The sequence below is a fragment of the Dermacentor variabilis genome, chromosome 3 (genome assembly GCF_050947875.1).
Source record: "Dermacentor variabilis isolate Ectoservices chromosome 3, ASM5094787v1, whole genome shotgun sequence".
Lineage (NCBI taxonomy): Eukaryota > Metazoa > Arthropoda > Arachnida > Ixodida > Ixodidae > Dermacentor > Dermacentor variabilis.
The window spans coordinates 129708168-129733908 of NC_134570.1; the positions used below are offsets into that span (position 1 = coordinate 129708168).

The following is a 25741-nucleotide window of genomic DNA, read 5'->3' on the forward strand; positions in this document are numbered from 1 at the left end:
ACTGGCAGCAGTGCTTGCAAAATGTGCAGGTGCTTAGGACAGAAACGTTGCAGTCCTGCAGTATGAAAAGTATTTTTATATATATTTAGATAAACTGAGCATAGGCCTCTGCGCATGCAGAGGAAACGGAAAACATTGAGCCCTAGCGAGAAAAAAAATATTGCTTTGAAGTGCAGTTTGGTCCTCATCACAGGAGTAACTCTAAAGACTCATATTCGGCAGCATTTGGTCCGAAAAGCGCTCTTACGTTTTGTGAAAGATAATAATTGCTGAAATTTCACAAAGCCGATTATTAAGTTTACTTCTGGCTGGTGCTCTCGTGAGTACCGGTCGTGACCACACGCTTATCTTCATGCGTGGGTCTTTCTACCAAGCAAACTGATGGCATCCGTGCTACAATTTTTCCCAAATACCATAACTGGCACAGTAGTTCTACTAATGCTTTCAAAAAAAAGCACTAGTTAGTCACATTTATGACAATGTTGCCATGTAGCCCGTGTGGTCAGGTGCAGCCGCCAAGCTGGAAAAGCCGTTTACCGCGCTGCACAATTGCCCTCTTGCCCGCTTATTTTGCACTATTTATGTTTGTACATGCTTGGTGGTTCTCTTGTAAAAATATTAGGCTATATACCCTTACTTAATGTTACGTATTTCTCTCCAATAATAGGGCATACCCTGTGCAACAGAATTTCCCGGAAAGTGTCTTGTAGTTGCCGAGCAACAAATAAAGCATGCGGCTTATTTTAAAGCGACGTTGCGTACAACATAGGATAGTATAATACGCGTTCATTCGTGGTCGTGCTTACCTTTTTATGTAATTTAGACTACATTAAAGCGGAACTCAAAATGACATAGTAAAGTGCCTCATTTGGACCCAGGAGTTTCGTACTGACGAAAGGCAAAAAATTGCCAATTATTCATTGGAAACTGCCCATCTGGTTTTAATTTACTGTGCTGAAAAAAGAAGGACGTTATTGCGCTCTGCTATAAATATCACTTCCTTTCTATTCAGAAGGGTACGTGTTCGGGTGCAAAAAGCTCCTGAAGGATTATCCGCAGCCCTCGTGTGGAAATTATTGCTTCAGACTCACCACAACATCTCTTTCTCTGCTATGAAACGGTTACTTGCAAAGGTGCTGTAACATATAAGATATTGTCAAAGGAATCGTGCTCATGATCAGGAAGATCTGCAACATTACTTTCAACGCTCTTCTGAGAGCAGAAAACAAAAGCATCAATAAAGTCTTGTATTCATATGGTATTCACGCAACTATAGTGGCAACTGCACTTGTCTTCCGCATCGATAGAGCCGTCTTCCTCCTCAGCGAGTGCTTCTTGCCGTTGCCCTCAAGGCGCAATTACTGTTGCCACAATCGCACATTACTTAGCCTCTAGTTTCCAGCAACTTGCTGACGGACGGAATTATTCAATGTGAATACGATTCTTGGCGTCGTCCCAGACCTATTTTAGTCGCGGTTGTCAAGTTATCTAGCTCATTAGTCTTTTGATGGCGGTACATATATATGGCCCAGAAATGTTGATTTTCTCTTTTTATGCACAATACACACCGAGAATAAGTATGACTAAGGAAAAAATATGTTTCATAATGCTTTCCAACAATAGGGGAAACCCTAGTCAGGAAACTGGAAGTCTGCTTCGGAACAAGCCCCATGAGGCTTCGTTTAATCTTGTCACAAGAAGCTAACAAACGAAGACACCTAGGAAAACACAATGGAAATCACTTGTTCTTCCTAATTCAAATAAAAAAATGATAAATTAATGGAATTGAAAGTGGATGAAAAAAACAACTTGCCGTTGGTGGGGAACGAACCTACGCCATTCCGTTACGCGTGCGACGCTCTAACCAATTGAGCTACCGCAGCGGGATTTGCGCGTTCGCTTTTCGGGTATTAATGGTTTGCTACTAGAACTAACCTTGGGAGTGTTAGCCAATGCCACCTCTCGCAAACCTTAGTGGTGGATGTGGAATGTCCTTTCTGCTGCAGGCGTCACGAGTACGTGAACATTTTGGGTTAAGGCAACAGGTCAGTAAGCCCAGACTGGTTACCTGAAGGCATCAAGGTTACCGGATTCAAGAGACTAGTTACGTAATGAACTAGAATTAACGGTGTTAACCGAGGGGCCCGATTTTTATTAATCATATCGAAAGAAGCCAACAAACAAAGACACCAGGGACAACACAGGCGAAATTACTTGTACTTACTAATCGAAATAAAGAAATCTTAAATTAATGGAATTGAATGTGGATGAACAAACAACTTGCTGCAGGTGGGGAATGATCCCACGTCTTCGCAGTAAAGATTTTCCAGATCCGCCACCAAGTTTTCCGAGTGGTGGCGCTGGCTAGCACTCCCAAGGTTAGTTCTAGTAGCAAAACATAAGTACCCAAGGAAGTTGATGGGGAAACCTTGCCGTGGTAGCTCACTTGGTTGGAGCATCGCACGCGTAATGCGACCCCATGGGATCGCCCCCCCCCCCTGCGGCAAGTTTTTTTTCATCCTCTTTCAATTCCACTAATTTATAATTTCTTTACTTCAATAACTAAATAGAAGTAATTTCCCCTGTGTTGTCCTTAGTATGTTTGTATGATGGGTTCTTATGATGTAATTGAAAAAACGCCGTTAACCCCGTTTCTTCTGAGGCTTCGTTTGAAGTTTGTGCCGACATCTCTGGTCGTGTCTGAACCACAGGTGTACATTTCATTTGCTTAACATCACATGTGCGGCGAAATTGTAGCCAGATAGCTTGCATCACTTTGCCTCTTCTAACCTTGCTTTCAAGACTGTGTGTCACGCTCCAAACTTTTCTTGCTCTTACAGTGTTGCTGCTCTAAACTAAAGAACGTACGGCAGAACCCATCTCATGGTGACTTTCGAAGGCAACGCGCATAACATTATCATCGCAGTATTATTATGCCCTTGCAAAACAGTGGTAATCCGTATTTCTGAAGTCATGTTTATTTAAAATATCTAGCGGTCATTCTGAGACTCCTGTTGCTTCAGATATGTGGCGATGTGCACTGTCTGCGGCATCAGCCCATTTAAGTATGACACTTACTTTTAAAGGTAACCCATCAGCATCAAGACGAGGGTATGAACGTATGACGATGACGCCATAACCACAATGGAATAAGTTCGACATAACAATAAAGGCTGTATGACGGCATGACGACAATGAGATGAGGATTCTGAAACAATGATGATGGTACAATGACCACCGAATGCGGACGACTGAATGAGCACAACGAGATGATCACGCGTTCATGACGACGATTGCGTAACGACCACGGCTCAACAACTACCTTATGACGAAGATCAAATGACGACAATGGCACCACCATGACGGCATGGCGACAATCGCGGGACAACACGTGCATGACAGTATCTGGTGCCGACGCCATGACACAAGAAGGCACGACAGCGGTAAAATTACAAGATTTATTGATGACATCATTACAATAATACGATGAAGACGAAATGACATCGATGGATAGTCGAATGCGGTACGATGATGACGGCTTGACAACAATGCGTTCTTGTTTTTGAAGTCATGGTAAAACAACAGCGTGACGACGACAGCGTTGTGAGAATGGCGCGGTGACGACTGAGTGACGACGATTGTACAAAGATGGCAGCATGATGACCCGGCCCAGAACCCGAAGGCATCACGCCAATGGTACGACATCGAATGCACGGCGATGATGGTAGGATGCGGCCATGAAGACAACGGCGGACCATGGAATGGAGACAACGGGCTGACGACAGATGTTTAATTATGGCATAACGACGTCTGTATCACGATGACTGTACGATGTTGAAGCCGTGATGTCCGCGCCATGACGAGAGCTGGTAGTCGAAGCTGCAGTGACAAGGATGGCACGATTGTAATGGCGCCCCGATGACATTATGACAACAAATGCATGACGACTATATGACGCCGAGGGCGTGATGACGTCGACATGACGAGAGGCTGATGACACAGCTGTAGTGACAACGAAGTAGTGACTGCGATGGCATCGCGACCATAAGGAATGCCTTGTGTCGCAAGCAACGAGGCAACTTAGGTCACTAAATCGGCGTAGAAGGCATTTGACAAAGACATGACGAGACACAGATGACTAAGCTGAAATTACGGCGATGGAACAACCACCACGATGCACGACCCCAATCACTTACCTTGTCGCTCAAGCTGGTAGTGCACTTGGCCCACTCAGGTAGGTGTAAGAAAATAGATAGATAGATAGATAGATAGATAGATAGATAGATAGATAGATAGATAGATAGATAGATAGATAGACAGACAGACAGACAGACAGACAGACAGACAGACAGACAGACAGACAGACAGACAGACAGACAGACAGACAGACAGACAGACAGATAGATAGATAGATAGATAGATAGATAGATAGATAGATAGATAGATAGATAGATAGATAGATAGATAGATAGATAGATAGATAGATAGATAGATAGATAGATAGATTCACAATGCATGAAGGAGGCTAATAATACTGATCGCATGAAAACTACGCTTGCTGCGTGTCATTCAGTGTTAGGGGAAGACACATAGGTAGAAACTTCGTATTCTAGACCAAACTCCGCAAAACACTTCTTTTTCTGGTATGTTGCTTGTAGCCAACACTCGTCCATAGAGAATTCGCCATCTAACCCAGAAACAACTTGGGCTTCTTAGTATGTGCCAGGTTATATATAACAATCACAATTTGTTATTGCAAATGCATGCTCACAGCGCGATCACAACGGCCTCCTTTCTCCGTCCTCTGAGTAAACGCTTCAAAGTCTAATAAAATTTCACGTCCGAGTGCTCACCCAGGGAACGCAGATGTCGAGTAAGTTCTCGAATATATAAATCGACTGCATGCGTAGATCGTGTGGCGCAGTGCCTCCTACACATTGTAGACTGCATTTTATCAACGCAAAGAAACGTGACATATTTCTTCATCTTTTTTCGTGTACTATGCGAAAAGGTGTTTGTCGCTAACTAGCCCCGATGTATGGCTGGGTCCATTAATAATTATGCGCCGAACAATTTTTTTTATTCTTGATAAGCACAATGCAAGTTCACGAGCTGTTTTATTGAACCTGCCCTAGGCAACCAGGTGCCACAAATATTTCGCAAGTGATTTTAAAGGTGGCTTCATGGGGATTCATGTTATTTCAGTCAAAATCATTGTACGCAGTACTGCCACACTCCATTGCGCAATTCTTCTTAATATGCGTTTGTTGTGCCTAATACACGCATGTTTGAGTTGTTCCACATTTGCTTGCCACACAGACGCTTGCAGCAATCTGAAATAAACAAAATAAACAAGTGGAAATTTGACTCAGAAGAAGTTTTTATTTATCTAGCAATTTTCCACTGCGGCAGGAAGCGACGCGGCCCAAACATGAGGATTTACCCATGGTGATCTTCTAAGCTGTTGTCGGGCAAAGAAGCTTTATTACACTAAACAAAACTCATCGGTGCTAAAAATGAGTGGTTTTTATCGTATAAATCATGCAGAGCAGTTCACGGCAGCATGAGTTAATGAAGCACATAAAAACTTAAGACAGCCAGAAAAAGGTTCTGGCAGTAGAAAAACTTCACACGCAGCGCTGTTGGCTAAACACAGATGTAAAGTAAGGTAGAAGACTTTTCGCACAATTAGCCGAATCCTAGTAGAAAACAGTTAATTTTCCCTAAATTAGAAGCATCTAAAGAGAAATTGTCCTTCCTTTTGGTACCTCTTTATTAACATCAAATAGTGAAGGCAGTACTGCGACTGTTTTGTCGCTGTTGTGCTGCAATTCATGTATTGGCCATGCGTATAGTGTAGACGTTCCAGACGTTTCACCCCCTAAGCGAGTTGTTGGAAGAGTTATGATTTTAATTAAATACGGTAAGTTTAAAGCACCAAAGCTAGCTAGGATGTGTTTATGTGGCCCACTGAAGTGGGAGGTACTGGATAATCTGGGCACTTGACGTTCAATAAGGTGCCCCTAAATTCGCGTAAGCGAGCATTTATATCCCTTTAACCACTACCGAAATGAGGCCGCCGCTTTCGCTATCGTACGCGCGACCTCTAGCGCAGCAGTGCGACGTTACAGCTAGTAAGCGACCGCGGAGGATAATTGTTGGGACTGTGAAATGCTGCGAAACTAGACGAGCGGGAAACCTGGCCAGACCAGGCCTGCGATGCAACGAAGATCACGCGAGCAACAATACTAGCGCCCGAGATATTTGGCCCGGTGAAGAACAAGCACCGGCAGAGAGCAGCCTCCGCAAACTACCAACTGATAGATGAGGACCAGCAGGTGCGAGCTCTTGGCAATGACTCCTCAAACTGCGACGTGAAATTACTAACCAAATAGTTCTCTCTATAGACGGGACACTCTACTCAATGAGCTATTTCTGCAGCCTCCTCACTCAACGTATCCGGTCGCTAGTGCTCGCATTTCACTATGTGCAGCCTGCTATTGAATCGTATACACTTCGTTGCTATTCATGAGCATGAAACGCGTTTTTACTTCAGCACACTGCTGCGCATCGTATTCCACCATATGGTGACAAGGGCACGAGACCGGCATTTGCTATTTTAGGTGCAACGCGGTTTTGAGTGAAACTGTGTAATTTAATATGACAACAAATTGGTAAGGAAAGGTTAAATCTAAAATAATAATCACATGACACAGTGAAAAAATGACATCGCTTTGTTCGATCATCATTACGATAAATATTACAATCTCCCACAGTTTCGCAATGTACAGTAGCAAACCAGCTTATCTTCATTTTAACACTCCTACCGCTCCCATCCCTCTTCTGGCTCAGTCTCAGTTCCTCTGGGGAAGAGGGACGAATAGTGGCTACTTCAGCCGGTCCCAGAGTTGCTTGGTTTGAGCAGTGACAGGCCCGAAGATCTCTTGGTAGTAGGGGAGCGTATTCCTCACAAGTTCATAGTAGGCTGTAAGCTTGGGGTATTTTGCTTTGTCGAAACAAGGAAACTGAAAGGAAAAAATGCATCGACAGGCATTAGTTAAGCAAGAGGCCCTTGACTAGCACTGAACTACGCATGAACAACTGAGCATATGTAATTGTATGGATTGGTGTCATCACATAATTCTCATCGGCTCTAAATGTTTACTCCCTTAACTTCCTTCTTCTGTGGAACAATAACAATTTGTATATTCGCAATTATGTGGTGGACTTTATGTCTGCTGATGTTGATTATGCATGCCCACAATCCTTGCGAGAACAATGTCCCTGGCTTATCTCATCGTAAAGTGTTATACCGTGTTCTCCTGTCAGATTTCCGCCAGACTAAACAATGCAAAGTGCTGCTTCACCCCTATGACCACGCACGAAGGTACCATTTGTTTTGTGCAACGACATCTTCTCTGGGTTGGGTTGCCGGTCTGAAAAGTGCACAGTTATATAATCATTTTTGCTTAAGACAAAGTCCTGTTTATATTGGACTCCGTGAATCTTTCTCCTGACAAGTCTGAATATTTTCTTTGCTGACTTCATGCACACCATGCTTTTTCTGCCTTTCTCATTCTAGAATGCAGGCTATTTTTCGTGTTCAGAAATGTGCATAATTCAGCCAGGCTGTCCTAATTTCCGGGGCTCCACATTATCGTGCTCTCTTGACTCATTATAGACTCCTGTGTTGCATTGGACAGCTTGCTTGTTTCCTTTCTTAGTGTTCTGCCGCTGACTTCCACTGCCTCCTCTGAAATTATCATCGTTAAGGTTTCATAGAATAACTCTACATTATGGTGATCCTTATGTTCGTTCGAGGAAGCTCGCTCACATGGGATCGAATAAATTGTTCTTCTCGGCAATCACTTCACCGAATTAGTAGTAAGTCTAGTGACGGTTAGAAACAGATGTTTTTATTTAGACAATATACTTTTTATATAAATTACCCAAAATCGCAACATTATGACAAGCTAATCTATCAAGTTTACAACTTTGTAATTCAACAATGAAAAGTGCTATCACACTTCTATAAACTGCACCTAATGTAACATCTAACGCAGACAAAATTCGCATATCACTCCATGCTCAGGAAAATGCCGCTATTTGCGAGTAGGAATATTACATAACCCATGTGTACATTTAGCTATAAATTTATACATGAAATTTGTCCGCGTTAGATGCACTAACATATGTACCTTACAGAACTTCGAATAATGTTTTGATGGAGAATTACGAGTTTGCAGACATCGTGCTTCAACTTTTTTTACCCTACCAATTTTAGACGTTTGTGCAAGACATTTGAGGTTCTACGTGAGAACTTACGATCATTGCCGGTTACCCTGCTATCTCAAATGCAACAATATTTTCAAGAATCGGCCTAGCCAGGTGTGGTCTCGTGAAAGTGTTCCTGTGCTTTGTATATATTTCAATTGGTTGCATATTATTAGGACACGAGCTAAACTTTCTTTAGGCCTTATATTTTTTCGTGATTGACAGCCCACAAACTCCGTGTGTCTCCATGTCGCTACCAGATGGACGGCTTTCTGACTGCTTTCTTCCCTTTTCTACTCAAGCTGAGAATATCTCTACGCATTATTAACTTGTAGTAGGTGATGTACAAATTTACGCCAGAGTGGTGGCGAACCAGAGGCAAATCTTCAAGCCTATGCTTTTTGCTGGTTGCATGCGGCGGAAACAATGCGCGAGCCAAAAAACGCGTCACAGACGTCATGGTTTTAGGCACCGTCTTTAGCTATGCACATGCTAACGAATCTAGTGCTTGTATCCTTAAGAGGCTAAAAACATAAGTAGATTTCAGTATATCCTGCAACACTCAACCCTTTCGCTGCGACAGCTAAGACGCCTATACCTTCGTTCTCGACGCACACAGTGCGACCTGTTGTATCCTTCGACGGCTACACTATAGGTTGTGTTCATAACTTGGCGGACTTCACGTGTTTCCAACTCTTGCAATGACTTCCTGCGCATACAGCCTGCCAAAGCATTGCATTTGCGATCTCTTTCCGTTTATTAGAGAAAGCGGTTATTCGGGACTCAATTTGTACACCACCTACTGTCCGCCGTAGTATCCGACATTAATTCACAGATGCCAGGACCACCTGATTCTGCGTGGTTCAAGAAACAGCCAACAAATGGCAAAGTGCGGATATTGTGCGATAGTTTCGCGGTTCACGCAGCTGCCTCCAAACTTCACGTGGCTGCATCAGAAGCCAGTTCGATGCCCAGTGTCGTTCGTGGTATAAGTTTGATTTCTCGTCGCCATTTCTAGAAACTGAAGCCGACGCCGTGGCCTGGAGGCACAACATCGTCATCGTCAGCGTATTTTATGTCCACTACAGGACGGAGGCCTCTCCCTGCGATCTCCAATTGCCCCTCTCCTGCGCTAACCAATTGCAAGTAGCGCCTGCGAATTTCGGAATTTCATCACCTCACCTAGTTTTCTGCTTTCCTCGACTGCGCTTCCCTTCTCTTGGCATCCATTCTTTAACCCAAACGGTGCACTGGTTATCTAACCTACGCATTGCATGGCCTGCCCATCTCCATTTCTTTATTTTAATGTTAATTAGAATATCGGCAATCCATCATTGCTCTCTGATGCACGCCTCTCTCTCCGTGTCTCTTAACGTTACGCCTAACATTTTCCGTTCCAGCGTTGTTTGCACCGTCCTTAACTCGTTCTCGAGCTTCATTGTCAAACTGCAAATTTCTGCTCCATGCATTATACCGGTAGAATGCATTTATTCTACAACGTTCTTTTCAATGATACTGGTAAGCTTCTATTCAGAATCTGACAATATCTGCTGCATGCACTCGAACCCATTTTTATTCTTCTGTAAATTTCATTCTGATAATCAGCTTCCACTGTCAGTAATTGACCTAGGTAAACGTACTTAATCATAGTTTCTAGACACTGACAGGAGATCCTGAACTCTTGTTCCCTTGCCCGGTTATTGATCATTATCTTTGCCTTCTGCATATTAATATTCAGCCTCCCTCTTATACTCTCTCTGTTAAGGTCCTCAATCATTTGTTGTAACTCGTCCCCAGTGTTGCTGAAAATGGCAATATCTTGTTCAAATATAAGGCTGATGATATATTCGCCTTTGATTCTTACTCCTAAGCCTCCCCAGTTTAATAGCTTGAATATATCTTCGAAGCACGCAGTGAATAGCATTGGAGAGATTGTGTATCCTTGTCTGATCCCTTTCTTTATAGGAACCTTCTTGCTTTTCTTCTGGAGCATTAACGTAGGTGTGGGATGTCTAGATAGTTTGCAAGATATTTATGTAAGCGTCCTGTACTCCTTGATTGCGTAATGCCTCTATGACTGCTGGTAACTCTATTGAATCAAATGCTTTTTCCTAATCTATCAAAGCCACATAGAGAAGTTGATTGTACTCTGCAGATTTCTCGATTACCTGATCATGAGATGGATATTATCCATTGTTGAGTGTCCCTTCCAGAAGCGAGCCTGTTCCCTTGATTGGCTAAAGTCCAGCGTTGCCTTTATTCTATTGCAAATTGTCTTGGTGAATTTCATTTCATTAATGTCTTCGTTTTCGTGGTTTAGTATAATGTTGGCATTCTGCCAGTTTTCTGGGACCCTTGAAGTCCATATACAGTTCGTATAATGGAACGCTAGTTCTTGAAGCACTACGAGGCCTGTTAGAAAATTATCCAACTTTTGGCCGAAGAAAAGAAAACTGGCATAACTCGAGCGTTTGAAACCTATTCACCCTCAAAGTAGTCGCTTTGGGACTCCACACTCTTCTCCCAGCGGTGCTGCCATAGTTGGAAGCATTCCGAGAAGGCCTCTTTTGCAATGAGGTTTAGCTTAGCTGCCTTTGTAGCCATCATATCCTCTCTTGTCTGAAACCGCGCTCCTTTCAATAGTCTCTTAATTTTGGAAAACAGCCAGAAGTCGCAGGGGGCCATATCAGGAGAGTAAAGCGCCTGTTGAACTACAGAAGTCAGGTTTTTCGCCAAAAAATTCTGAATCGAGGGCGAGGAATGTGCAGGAGCATTGTCGTGATGGATTCACCAATTTCCTGTTGACCACAGCTCCGGTCTCTTGCGCCGCATAACATCCCGTACGCGACGAAGGACATCCCTGTCGTACTCTTTGGTGGTTGTTTGACCCTATGGTGCGCACTCGTGGTGTACCACACCACGGGAGTAAAAGAAAGCAGTCAGCATCACTTTGACGTTGCTGTGCACATGGCGGGCCTTCTTTGGTATTGGTGACGTGGAATGCTTCCACTGTGATGACTGGGATTTGCTTTTCGAGTCATACCCGTAAACCCAAGACTCGTCACCAGTGATTATGGTGTTCGGGAAGTCGGCATCACTGTTTGTAGAATTCAGCATGTCTTCTGAGACTTCAACACGAAGTTGCTTTTGCTACACCGTGAGCACATTCGGCACGAATTTCGCCGCAACTTTCTTCATGGCCAAATCATTGGTAATAATGGAATGTGCAAAAAAATGCTGATGTCCAACTCTTCCGCAATTTCTCGGATAGTCACACGACGGTCCCGCATCACCACTGCGTTCACTTCGGCAATAACCTGATCATTTCGACATGTTGATGGCCGACCGGAGCGTGGCTCACTCTCCACTGATGCGCGGACTTTTTTAAACCTGTTGTAACTCTCCTTAATCTGTGTGCTCCTTGTAGCATCGACACCGAAAGCCTCTTAATCTCTCGAATGGTTTCCACTTGGCTGTCCCCCAGTTTCTGGCAAAATTTGATGCAGGAGCTGTGCTCCAGTCGCTCCGCCATTTTCCTTGCAATAAAAAACCGACGAGAGCACTGCGCACTACCCCACTCAAACGCTGCGGACGCTGCCCACTCAGACACTATCGGCAGGCGGGAAAAAATTCGCGCATGCGTACGAAGGTTCAATATCGGCTGATGCAAGCGCGCTTGTTTCATATTCATCAGGCGTTCGCCATAAAAATAAATAAGGTCGGATACTTTTCTAAGAGACCTCGTATGTCTGCTCCATCTTTGATTAAATCGACTGTTAAACCATCTTCTCCTGGCGCTTCATGTCTTGCAAGGAACTTCTAAATTTATCGTTAGTTATAGAAGGAGCCTATGTAACCTATTCGTTACTACTTCTAGCTGGAGGTATTTCTTTAATGCGAGGGTAAATGCCTCAGCGCATACAGGGGTCTGGGAACGGGGTGAATAAGGATCATTAAATGAATAAACAGATTTGCGGATCTAATGAAGTCCAAGAGGTTTGATAACGTGGTCCCTGCATCCAAGCAGCGTAATCGCTTATATTATGGGGCGAATGTCCCACTGTTGCGAGCTGCCGAAGCCTCGTCGGTTTCAGTGCAGGGCAAACCCATCGTGGCTGCTGTGGGTACTCCACAATGACGGCGTAAAATATGCGTGCACAGAGTAAGCCTAAATTTCAGATTTAATCATTATTTTCACATAGTGTAGCCTCCAAGGCTGTGCTAGCAGCCGGGACCGTAATATATATTTGCGCGTTTCAACAAAGATTGAAACTGGTGCTCTGAAATATATATTTCTGGAAATATATAATTCGTCAATTTTTACGCTTCTTATATGCATCGCAGTAAGTGAAACCGCGCTTCCAACTGCTTCTACCGCGCCTAGTTCGCATCAATCAGTAAAATGATCTTTTGGTACGTACATAAAATCGCCTCCAGTGCATATCTACGCGTGCACCAATTTCCTACTACATGTCAAAGTAACTTCGTTTTTTTATAATTCTGCGAAGCATCGTCACAATTCAATGACCTGCTTTACAGTTCACCCGCCGTGGTTGCTCAGTGGCTATGGTGTTGGGCTGCTGAGCACGAGGTCGCGGGATCGAATACCGGCCACGGCGGCCGCATTTCGATGGGGGCGAAATGCGAAAATACCCGTGTACTTAGATTTAGGTGCACGTTAAAGAACCCCAGGTGGTCGAAATCTCCGAAGTCCTCGACTACGGCGTGCCTCATAATCAGAAAGTGGTTTTGGCACGTAAAAACCCATAATTTAATTTAATTGTGCTTTACAGTTCAGTTGCAGCACTCTTGGACTTTTTTATGCACGTCACCGCAAAAAGGTACGTGGCTTTGACATTAAACAAAGTATAGGGAAGACATTGAGGCGATACAGAAGTAGGTGTAAAAAGATGACTTCGCTGACATTACCTTAGATTGGTACAAAAGACGCGACACGTGCTTTCAACATAATGAGAGTATATAGAAAAAGATGAAAGCACCGATTACCAATTTTTAGAAATAAATATTTCAGAGTCTGCAGCGGTGGCATAGAGGTAGAACACCCGCTTCGCGTGCAAGAGGTCCGTGGTTCAAATCCCGGTGCCGGCAATTTTCCAACGGATTAAAAAAAATCCGCGTGTTGATAAAATTGCACAAACAGGCCTGGAGTGTGGCCTGATCCCGGTGACCAGAACCGGTAACGCACTCTCTCACCAGAGCAGGATTGGCCACCCTGGTGCAGTACTTGGCCACAACCTCCTATATGAACACAACAATCAAACCCCGGCCCTCAGTCCCCAGCAGCTGCGAAGCAACTGACCACGGCGGCGGTCAGACCTGCGACGCAGCAGAGGGTGCTAAGAATCACTGGCTCCGGACAGGCCGCCATTGGAATATGAACCTGGCAACGCTTAACGCTAGAACGTTATCTAGTGAGGCGAGTCTAGCAGTGCTATTGGAGGAATTAGAGGGCAGTAAATAGGATATAATAGGGCTCAGTGAAGTTAGGAGGCCGAAAGAAGCCTATACAGTGCTAAAAAGCGGGCACGTCCTGTGTTACCGGGGCTTAGCGGAGAGAAGACAACTAGGAGTCGGATTCATGATTAATAAGAATATAGCTGGTAACATACAGGAACTCTATAGCATTAACGAGATGGTGGCAGGTCTTGTTGTGAAACTTAATAAGAGGTACAAAATAAAGATTGTACAGGTCTACGGCCCTACATCCAGTCATGATGACCAGGAAGTCGAAAGCTTCTATGAAGACGTGGAATCGGTGGTGGGGAGAGTGAAAACTAAATACACTATACTAATGGGCGACTTTAATGCCAAGGTAGGCAAGAAGCAGGCTGGAGACAAGGCAGTGGGGGAATATGGCATAGGCACTAGGAATAGCAGGGGAGAGTTATTGGTAGAGTTTGCGGAACAGAATAATATGAGGATAATGAATACCTTCTTCCGCAAGCGGGACAGCTGAAAGTGGACCTGGAGGAGCCCGAACGGCGAGACTAGAAATGAAATAGACTTCATACTCTGCGCTAACGCTGGCATCATACAAGATGTGGATGTGCTCGGCAAGGTGCGCTGCAATGACCACAGCATGGTAAGAACTCGAAGTAGCCTAGACCTGAGGAGGGAACGGAAGAAACTGGTACATAAGAAGCCGATTAATGAGTTAGCGGTAAGAGGGAAAATAGAGGAATTCCAGATCAAGCTACAGAACAGGTATTCGGCTTTAACTCCGGAAGAGGAGCCTAGTGTTGAAGCAATGAACGACAATCTTGTGGGCATCATTAAGGAGTGTGCAATAGAAGTCGGTGGTAACGCCGTTATACAGGAAACCAGTAAACTATCGCAGGAGACGAAAGATCTGATCAAGAAACGCCAATGTATGAAAGCATCTAACCCTACAGCTAGAATAGAACTGCCAGAACTTTCGAAGTTAATCAACAAGCGTAAGACAGCTGACATAAGGAAGTATAATATGGATAGAATTGAACATGCTCTCAAGAACGGAAGAAGCCTAAAAACAGTGAAGAAGAAACTAGGAATTGGCAAGAATGAGATGTATGCGTTAAGAGACAAAGCCGGCAATATCATTAATAATATGGATGAGATAGTTCAAGTGGCTGAGGATTTCTATAGAGATTTATACAGTACCAGTGGCACCCTCGACGATAATGGAAGAGACATTAGTCCAGAGTAATTCGAAATCCCAAAGGTAACGCCGGAAGAAGTAAAGAAAGCCTTGGGAGATATGCAAAGGCGGAAGGCAGCTGGGGAGGATCAGATAACAACACATTTGTTGAAGGATGGTGGACAGATTGTTCTAGAGAAACTGGCCACCCTGTATACGCAATGCCTTATGACCTCGAGCGTACCGGAATCTTGGAAGAACGGTAACATAATCCTAATCCATAAGAAAGGGGACGCCAAAGACTTGAAAAATTATACACCGATCAGCTTACTGTCCGTTGCCTACAAACTATTTACTAAGGTAATCGCAAATAGAATCAGCAACACCTTAGACTTCTGTCAAGCAAAGGACCAGGCAGGATTCCGTAAAAGCTACTCAACAATAGATCATATTCACACTATCAATCAGGTGATAGAGAAATGTGCGGAATATAACCAACCCTTATATATAGCTTTCATTGATTACGAAAAAGCGTTTGATTCTGTCGAAACCTCAGCAGTCATAGAGGCATTACGGAATGAGGGTGTAGACGAGCCGTATATAAAAATACTGAAAGATATCTATAGCGGCTCCACAGCCACCGTAGTCCTCCATAAAGCAAGCAACAAAATCCCAATAAAGAAAGGCGTCAGGCAGGGAGATACGATATCTCCAATCCTATTCACAGCGTGTTTACAGGAGGTATTCAGAGACCTGGATTGGGAAGAATTGGGGATAAAAGTTAATGGAGAATAACTTAGTAACTTGCGATTCGCTGATGATATTGCCTTGCTTAGTAACTCAGGGGACCAATTGCAATGCATGCTCACTGAACTGGAGAGGCAAAGCAGAAGAGTGGGTCTAATAATTAATCTGCAGAAAACTAAAGTAATGCTTAACAGTCTCGGAAGAGAACAGCAATTTACAATAGGAAGCGAGGCACTGGAAGTCGTAAGGGAATACATCTACTTATGGCAGGTAGTGACGGCGGATCCGGATCATGAGACGGAAATAATCAGAAGAATAAGAATGGGCTGGGGTGCGTTTGGCAGGCATTCTGAGATCATGAACAGCAGGTTGCCATTATCCCTCAAGAGAAAAGTATATAATAGCTGTGTCTTACCAGTACTGACCTACGGGGCAGAAACCTGGAGGCTTACGAAAAGGGTTCTACTCAAATTGAGGACGACGCAACGAGCTATGGAAAGAAGAATGATAGGTGTAACGTTAAGGGATAAGAAAAGAGCAGATTGGGTGAAGGAACAAACGCGAGTTAATGACATCTTAGTTGAAATCAAGAAAAAGAAATGGGCATGGGCAGGACATGTAATGAGGAGGGAAGATAACAGATGGTCATTAAGGGTTACGGACTGGATCCCAAGGGAAGGGAAGCGTAGCAGGGGGCGCGAGAAAGTTAGGTGGGCGGATGAGATTAAGAAGTTTGCAGGCATGGCATGGCCACAATTAGTACATGACCGGGGTTGTTGGAGAAGTATGGGAGAGGCCTTTGCCCTGCAGTGGGCGTAACCAGGCTGATGATGATGATGATGATGATGATGATGATTTCAGAGCATTAGTCTCAGTCGTCATTGAACAACCCGCGTAAGAGGAAATTTTTCTTTTAACATTTTACGAGAATTCAGTAGACGGTAAATATAAGGTATGACCAGGTAAAGTGCTCCAGAGTTATGCTTATGATGTGGAAAACAGTTGGAAAACATTTCACTGTAGTTATTTATCAAAAGGACATATATTAAGCGCATGCATGGTCGCGTGTTGTGAGTGCAGGTATAGCAGGTGTGATGTAATTGCTGAGTAGAGGGAGTTGTGGAGAGTTAATCATGACATTCATAAAAAAACCTTAGAAAATACTACACGTGAAAAAGAATTGTGAGAATGACGAGCTCGAGGTTTATAAAAATGGGAACTAGATCAGATGTCCCAGCAACAATAAATGAAGCGTACGGCTTTTTTTCTACTGATTCAATTTTGCCGATATCAGAATTTTCTCAATATCAGGTTCTAGACATCTCTGGCATACAGCTGATAACCGAACCAATGACTGTTTCATAGGTCAGGAACCCGCGTAGTAAGGAGTCGGCGCAAGAGGCGTTGGACATTACTGCTGTCGTAAAACGAGGCGACGGCACATGCATACGCTTACCTCGAGACAGACGGTCACGTGCCCTATTAGGCAGAGGTCAGCAGCAGTGAGCTTGTCACCCACGGCGAACTTGCTGTCTCCGATGAGGTTCTCAAGGTTCTTGACCACGTTTTCTTCGAAGGCTTTCACCTCCTCTGCGCTTGGTTTGGTACTCTTAAAGTAGCGGGGACGCTGTGTAGAAGAAGGAAAAATACATTAGTACGATGTATTTACGCACTAATAGAACTTACTATTTCACTCTTACATTTCATTTAAATGTCTCACAGGCGCAGAATCGCATTGCGCATGAGGCTATGTACAGAAAATGTACATCGATTAATGAGCGAAAACGTAGGGGTGTAAAAACGCGGAAGAAAGCCCTACTCTGAACTATAAACCATTATCACTAAAAAACAGGCAAGGAAAAGGAGTTAGTTTTTAATAGTTGCCTAACATTTTCTGAGAAAAGAACTGGTAAGAGCACAAAATTGACAAGGTTTTCAAGTTCCACGCCTACTAAAACAAAAACGGCGGCACATTTGAGTACAAAAAATATTTAATACCGGGCAGGAAACGTTTCTCAGTATACAAGGATGTACACTTAAGGAGTCGATGGACGCAAAATTTCATCTCTTAATGCAACTTCACGCGATACTTAGGAAAGATGCAAGTCCCAATCACATCGAAATTTATCATGGTCGGTCTTGGAAGCGGCGTCGTCAGATTTTGTAGAATAAACCACCTGTAGACAGTCCGAGGTGGAATATAATCGGATGCAGCGTGGCGCAAACTTCATTTAGCATCTTGCCTTTGAGCGGTAAAATTAACGTAGAAGGCGGCTTTAGGCACATATTCATGATTACCATTGACCACCTTCATAAACCTACTTATTTCTACTGCAGAACAAAGGCATTTCTCAGTGACTTTCCATTACCCCTGACTTCCATACTATGTCGGTGCAGTGGAACAACGATTCATACTAAGGTTTACACGTATAAATGCAGAAAACAGAATGTTGTCTGCGGCGTGTTTCACATGCCTTGTGCCAAACATTAAAGAAACGATGCGGACTATACGAACGCAACTTCGCTGCTCTTTCTGTGAAATCAGAATACTTTCGCAGTAAGCCTCATTTCGTAACAGCAAAGAATTAACTAGCTGTGCCTTGCTAGCTATTGGCGTATACGCAAACTGTTCAGTACAATATTCGAGAGATTGTTTGGAAACATCGTGACGCTTTGATTCAATGATGATGTTTCGTCTGTCTGTGACGTTCCCGGGCACCAAAAACGCACACAGAGCTGAGAAAACCGTATGTGGCAGCTATGTGCTAGCAGCGTAATCAGCACATTTAAACGGGCTTCAAACGAACGACCATGATCATGGCTTCTACTTTTATCACGTTCCCGTCTGAACAAATCGTACTGCGAAATATTGATATAGAGAATTATCTGTAATCTGCAATAGTTTTCCTGTGGACAGAATGCATAAAGGCTGATCAGATTTCGGTGGCCGATAGCAGTATGGCCTGAACTACCACAGCACCATCGCTTCGTGACAATCGTTGTCGGTTACCACCTATTCATGCGTCTCGCCTTCAGGGAAACCCCTTCTTCATTGATAATTTCTGTAAGGGTACAAATCTACCACATGCTGCACTTTTATTCATGGAAACAAAAGAACAGTATATTTTCCGATGCTCATAACTTTCTGTTTTGCGTTCGTACGGTTGCTTTGAAAATGCTTAAAACTAATTGTCGACTAATCACTAATGCTCATCTATTACGGAGAGAGACAGAACCAACTTTATTTGACGAAGGGATTCAGGCACGTAGGTTCCGGGGACCCAGCACGAACCCACTGCACTACACATTTGTAAGTTCATAAAGTTCCATGACGTGGGCGGCCCGGTCAGTGGCGATCTTCTGCCTGACCGGGTCCGTCGAGCGCAGGAGGGTCTCCCATTCCTCCCAAGTTGTCAGGAGCTCCGGGTCCCGTGGTGAATGGTCCGCCGGGCATTCAAAGATAAGGTGGCTAAGGGTAGCATGGGGGTGGATGAATCGAGCACAGGCGGGGGTGTATGCTCTCGCGTGGATGCGGTAGAGGGAATAGGGGGAACTGAGAATGCGGGCCTGAAAGCGGCGCCATTATATTTTGTGATAGCTGCCAAGGGATTGGTAGGGTGGGAGTATAGCTGGCGTTCACCGTGATAGGCCTGGGTCAGCTCTATCGATGAAGGAGTGCACGCACTCCCCGGAAGAGCCCGACTCCGTACCCGCCGCTGCCTGGTTGATGAGACCGCGGGCATGGTCATTGGCGACTTCGTTGCCGGGGTTCCCAGAGTGCGCCATTCTACATGGCGGGGTGGGTTGACGGACGACGGGCTTAGAATGCTGAAAGTGGTCTCGTGGACTCGTTCTCGTGCTAAATTTAGGAGAACGGTTTTTAAGTTGGTGGGGACGTCCCGGATGACAGTGTCTGTGTGGGAAAGCGTAGTGGCCGCTTCTTGAGATGATTCCGGGGTGGATGCATCAGGAAAATGGAGAGTTGCGATGGGTTGGAGTCTATTCTCAATGACCGTACCTGCCGCGTCTTCGCCCGCACAGGCTTCGCCCACGCACATGGCGTGAGGTTTGGAACCGCAGTATTTGTGGGGAGCTTTTGCACGGGCTTTGCGGCGGACCGAATGATAGGTGGCGTGGGTGTTCTGAGAGAGTGGTTTTAATGTGAGCTGAGTGTGCATGAGGCGGGGGACTGGTAGGAGTGTCGAGTCGGCTTCTGGTATGCGAATTTGCAGAGTGTCTAGTGTGTAATGTCCTGTGAAAGATTGAGTTAAGCGAGTGTATTCTGCTTCTATGTGCTCCTCTATGAGTTTGTCTGTGGTGAGTAGCTTGAGTAGCTCGAAAGGGGCATTGCGCCACCTTGAATTGGCTGTATACAACCGGGTATATGGAATGAGTTGTATAGGTTTGGGACAAGTTAGCTGAAACAAACATTTTGTGTGTGAGCCCGGCCCACGCACAGAACGACGCACGCACGCACGCACGCACGCACGCACACACACACACACACGCACACACACACACACACACACACACACACACACACACACACACACGCGCGCGCGCGCGCGCACGCACGCACGCACGCACACACACACACACACACACACACACACACACACACACACACACACACACACACCGAGACATTAACGCGTGCGCAAAAAGTGGTTTCTATAGATTTACATCTGCATTAGGCCCTCAATAGATGGAGTTTATTTTATTAGCCCAATTTTCATCCCGAATATATGCTATATACCAATATTTCAAGCAGAGTGTCAATAAATGTAGATTATTGCTGTATTTCAACGAAGTGATTACATACGAAAAAGGCCCCAAGCTGCGGGTGTATGTTGCTGCTGGCGGCTGCCAGCACCTGGTCGATGCGAGTGCGCGTCTCAATGCACGCGGGGTACAGCTCCGACTCAGGAGAATACTTCCGCAGCAGGTAGTAGGCGATGGCGTTGCTGCACAGATCGAGCGAAACAAACGAATCTGACGTAGCGCCACGTATCCTTCAACGGAGTGACCATTAGTTCAGGAAAATAGCCACTGCTACAAGCCTCCATCGCCTGTTCATTCACTTTCGTTCCCATTTACCCCCTTCCCCAGCTTTAAAGCTCATAAGGTCAGGCTGAGCTGCTAGACGTTTTTCATACATAGAACTCGTGCTCTTTCGCCTGCTACAATTAAAGATTTAGCAGCAATGACGACTTGGGCGGCGACAAAAAGGCGCGGACAGCCCTTACGCGGGCCACGTGCGCCACGCTTCAGTTTCTTGCACAGCTGTCATTCTCTTACTTCTTTCCGCCACTGTGTCGGCCATTGGAAATTTTCGCCCTGTGCAAAGAAAACTAGCCCCGTTCTATGGCTTTTGGACTACCATACTGTCTACCGTCATATGCAGAGAAGTTAGTAACGCCCATTGCGACAACCTTACTGGCATAGCCGTAAACCGCTCCCCCTTTCCTCCTTCCTTTACGCAATCTGCGTTTTTGGCGGTAGAGCGCCGTCTTTGCTGTATTTATGTATACCTTGCATGCTCCAGCTCACAAATTAAAATTCGACAAACTTCTGAGCTGAAGGCACCGGTAAATCATTCTGACACCGAATAATGGCTGAAAGGCTTTCTACGGCAGAGAATATATAGGTTTGTACAATACTAGCCGGGGCATCTTACGTTGTACGTCACGTTAAAGTCATTATTACGAGCCCATAAATTGGTTAGGACAAATCTACGGCGCCATAGGGGATAATAATCACATAGATGAACATTTCTGCAGGCTGCGCCTTTTGGTTCTTTGTCGCCCGAACATTACGCCCTGATATTTTCACAGAAAGCATGCACACGGCATCCGGACAAAGCCGCTTTAGAATATGACCACCAAAACCGCGATGTGAGTTTTTCGATTGAAGCAGGTATAGGCGATGCCCGACTGTGTCGAACTGGCGGGAACCTGCTGCGGTGTTTAGCCTCTATGATTTTACGGTGCTAATCGTCAGGTCCCGGGATGAAATCCCGCCGGCGCCGCCGCATTTTGACGGAAGCGGGGGGGGGGGGGGGAGAGGGGGGGGCGTGAGGGGTGCGAGATGCAAAACAACACGCAACACCACCGTCTCCTGCATCAGGGGCAAGTTGAAGATGCCCTGGTGGCCAAAATCAAAGGGGAGTGCCCCACTACGGCATGCCTCATAAGCAAATCGTGATGTTGGCACGTCAGACCCCAGAATTCAATTGAACTGGCGGGAAGACGAGTGCAATTTCTAGCGACTGCATAAGCCCGTGTGCAGTGCACCGTGCCTTCATAAAAGCCACAGTGAAGCGCGTGAGCGGAGCATGACGGGAAATCGAGGACATCGAAATGTGTGGTAGATTTAGCGATGCCTCGTAATACATTGTGGTTGCTGAATTGTGCCGGTATAGCGCGAAGCCGTTACAGGCAAACGTACACGAGCTCTTCGATGCAGACAAGCGCTCGTGTTTGTCGGTCTTTGTCCAGGACGTACAGATCTAGGCAGACTGACGTTGAACAAATCACACAGTAATATTCCTCTGACAATTAGCTTTGTTGGCCGGAAAATGTTCGAATTCTGGTGGAGCCATATGATCGTCTCATCTCGAGCCTCTGGTGGATTCACCTGTCGGCGAATGTGGTTAATGGAGGCGGAATCTATGGCAAGAAGAACGATCGATGACTCATACCTCTCATAGACAATGAAGCCATCGTCGTCAATAGCAGGTACCTTGTGAAAAGGGTTGACCTGCAAAACAACAAATATTACGATGCCTTATCTCAAACAGAGCTAGGCAGTGTGTGAGTCCAACAAAAGAAGAAAAGAAATGTGATGAAAGCTGCTTTCAGTAAAGAGAAATAATCACGAATTGGTTCATCATCATCATCATCAGCAGCAGCAGCAGCAGCAGCAGCAGCAGCAGCAGCAGCAGCAGCAGCAGCGGCAGCAGCAGCCTGGTTACGCTCACTGCAGGGCAAAGGCCTCTCCCATACTTCTACAACTACCCCGGTCATGTACTAATTTTGGCCATGTCGTCCCTGCAAACTTCTTAATCTCATTCGCCCACCTAACTTTCTGCCGCCCCCTGCTGCGCTTCCCGTTCCTTGGAATCCAGTCCGTAATCCTTAATGACCGTCGGTTATGTTCCCTCCCCATTGCATGTCTTGCTCATGCCCCCCTATCTTTTTCTTGATTTCAACTAAGATGTCATTAATTCGAGTTTCTTCTCTCACCCAATGTGCTTATCCCTTAACGTTACACCTATCATTCTTCTTTCCATAGCTCGTTGCGTCGTCCTCAACTTAAGTAGAACCCTTTTCGTAAGGCTCCAGGCTTCTGCCCCGTACGCGAGTACTCGGTGCAGAAACGGGCAATCGGTTCGTGCCTCCTTAATCTACAAAATTTCAGAAAACAATTTATGATACAATGATGTTTAGCTCAAGAACTTCGTAGCCTTCTCTTGACGTCTGCATTAAATGTGCTTTAAAGAAACCTTGTTTAGCTTGTCGCGTAGTTGAACCCCCTTAGCCGTTTTGTTTTATGAAGAAATGTCTTACCCAGCGTTGTAATTTTTATTGCTGTTTGTTAGTATTGTTCTCCTAAAAAACAGACTTCCAGACAAAAAAGTGTCATCGACTCATGGAATAAATAAAGATAGGTTACTAAAGTTTATAGCACGCCATAGTATATGTGCACCAACCACGTGCTGGGTATCACCAGAATGATAAGAGAAATTAGAAATTTGTTCGTTTATCTGTACCTGTATCTGAGCATGCTAAGAGTGCGTTATTTTACTAAGAAAACTTTCACACGTTGTGGTAAAGCTCAAAAAAAGGAATCACGTAGAGGCGGATCGGCTATAATCAAAACCAGCTCATCCCCTACAAAACACTCCATATATTATAAAAATTCAGCTGGTGAGCTCAAAGTCCTCTTCTTACAGGTCTGAGAATAAAACTGACACCGTACATTCTTCGCCGTACATCTGTTCACGCCAATTTCACTCCTAATACGCGCATTTTGCTCTGTGCTTTTCTCTTCGTCTTCTACATCTGAGGAGCTGGCAATATCATCCATCATCACGTTTTTGTTTGCCTCCTGAAAGAATGTACAAATCGAGTCCGAACCATGATCGTCGCATGAAGAAGAGAACAAAGAAATACTTTTTTTTTTCATTAAGATCGGCCTGGGATAAACACGTTGCCTCCTTGAGCTGCCATTTTTAACATGAAGGCTGCCACATCAAAAATGCACTCCAGGTGTTGAAGAAAAAAAAATATATCACTGGGCACGTATTTACATCTGCCGACTGAAACACAAATTAAGCCGTGCACGAATGTCTCTCGTCCAAAGCTCCCAAAGGGAAACACATCAAAGATGTGCTGCACTCGTCCTAAACACTTTGGGGGCGCATGCATTCTCGATGCGAATTTTGGATATTGACACCTGAATCGTTTCAAACGAGCCCTGCTTGTCGAAGCCCCTTGGGCAAGCAGGACTCATCCAAAACGGTGAAGGGGCTAATTTATCGTTATTAAACACTGCCACGTTTATGGCTGGGTTGCACATAGGTATTTCGTTTGCAAATGAATGTAAGCCTGCGAGTGCATGCGTCCTCAAGCCAGCCTGGCTGGCTAGCACAATATCATTAAACCGCCTGAAATCATGGTGCAAGCGCCGCTTGCGACAACGGCTCAAGGTCGCGCCGCACTTTCCTCGTCTGCCGACTACAGCGCCGCGGCTGATTCAACGGAGGAACGTAGAAAAGCCTCTCGAGAGATGCACACTGAAGCACTCGGCAGACACGCAAACCGCGGGGAAACGCTCGAGTGTCCACGCTTACTCTGTCGAGAACACGAAGCCTCTGAGAAGGGATCAAGGACGTCGCGTCGCGAACGAAGCTTCTGAGGCCTGCCGGTGCCGATTGCAAGCTTTCGCCGTGGATCGCGTACTCTGAACTGTCCTTACCTCACACTGCTGTATTGGGTATAGCTGCACTCGTTTCTAAACACGCGTCTTCTGGGGTTCCGTCACACACTGTGCTGCACATTAAATTGGAAATATCGTTTTATGCTGAGTACGAGAATGTCAGGCGGCTGAAAAAATGAGCAGGGAGGAATCACTGGCGGAGAAGGAAGAGACAAAAATAATGCGCCAGGTTATAAAAGAAGCAATGTCAGGTACAATGATTATGCCAAACCTTGTTCCTGTCGTATATAGATAAGTATTATATACATGGAGCAATGCACGGTTAAGAAAATTAACGACTTCTAACTTTATCACAAAATATGACTCATTCAGTTCCTTATTCGACAATAAAGGCAATTCTATGTAGTTAACAAATGTCTGAACATTTCCACAGATGTGTTTTGGGTGGAAGGTGGCCTTAGTTACCTTCGCGTCAAGAAAGGAAATATTTTCTGACGAAGACGACTGAGCGTGCGTGAAAGCGCGTTCAATGTTTCTACAATGCGCTAAGGAAACATAGCGAGGCACAGTTTCAGCGTGTATACACGAGGGTGCAGTAAAGAGACCATGTATACTAACCTTGAGGAACTGTTCGGTGCGGTGTTCTCCTTTGGCGAAATCGAGGTTGTTGAGGTTCAGCTCGACGCCGATGTGTTTCGCCAAGCAGCGGATGAAGCCACACGGTGGACTGCCGACTAGATTGTACAGCACGACAGGCATGGTTATCGCCGACGAAGAAGCGGCACCTTTCTGGCTGCCGCTTACAGAGAACGAAAGACCGCGACTGAGAGATTGCTGGTTTCGTGTCTGGCGAGTAGTAGCAGTGGCGAGGAGGGCGGAAGAAGGAGCGTCATTAAGGCCGGGGCCTCCAGCCGGTGCCGCAACGGCAGGTGTACCGCCACGGCGTCGCATTAGTGGAGGTACGTGCACCGCAGCAAAATAAAAGAACAGATGGGGATTGTGGGTCGCACAGTCTGCACTGAACCCGCAGCGGAAAGCTAGGGAGGCTTCGCGTACGCACCAAACGCGACACACAGTGACAACGTACAACGTCATATATTTAGGTCTTCAGTGTGCTTTCGATTTCGCTTCTTTTGACTTAAC

General features: G+C 45.2%; 1 protein-coding gene across 2 annotated transcripts; it reads right to left on the reverse strand.

Annotated features, from left to right (window-relative positions):
* Positions 1-5093: 5093 nt before the first annotated feature.
* On the reverse strand, positions 5094-25441 carry LOC142576283 (glutathione S-transferase 1-1-like). Of its 2 annotated transcripts, XR_012826820.1 has the most exons (6): positions 25217-25441; positions 22359-22417; positions 20481-20622; positions 17115-17285; positions 6828-7025; positions 5094-5333 (listed from the first exon to the last, which is right to left on the reverse strand). XR_012826820.1 is itself a non-coding variant. In XM_075686337.1 (5 exons), the coding sequence occupies exons 1-5, from the start codon at positions 25355-25357 to the stop codon at positions 6888-6890; spliced, it is 651 nt and encodes a 216-aa protein (XP_075542452.1). In that variant the 5' UTR covers positions 25358-25441; the 3' UTR covers positions 5349-6887. The 2 variants fall into 2 exon arrangements, 1 of the variants encoding a protein (XP_075542452.1); XM_075686337.1 differs by lacking the exon at positions 5094-5333 and having other exon boundaries at positions 5349-7025.
* Positions 25442-25741: the final 300 nt, after the last annotated feature.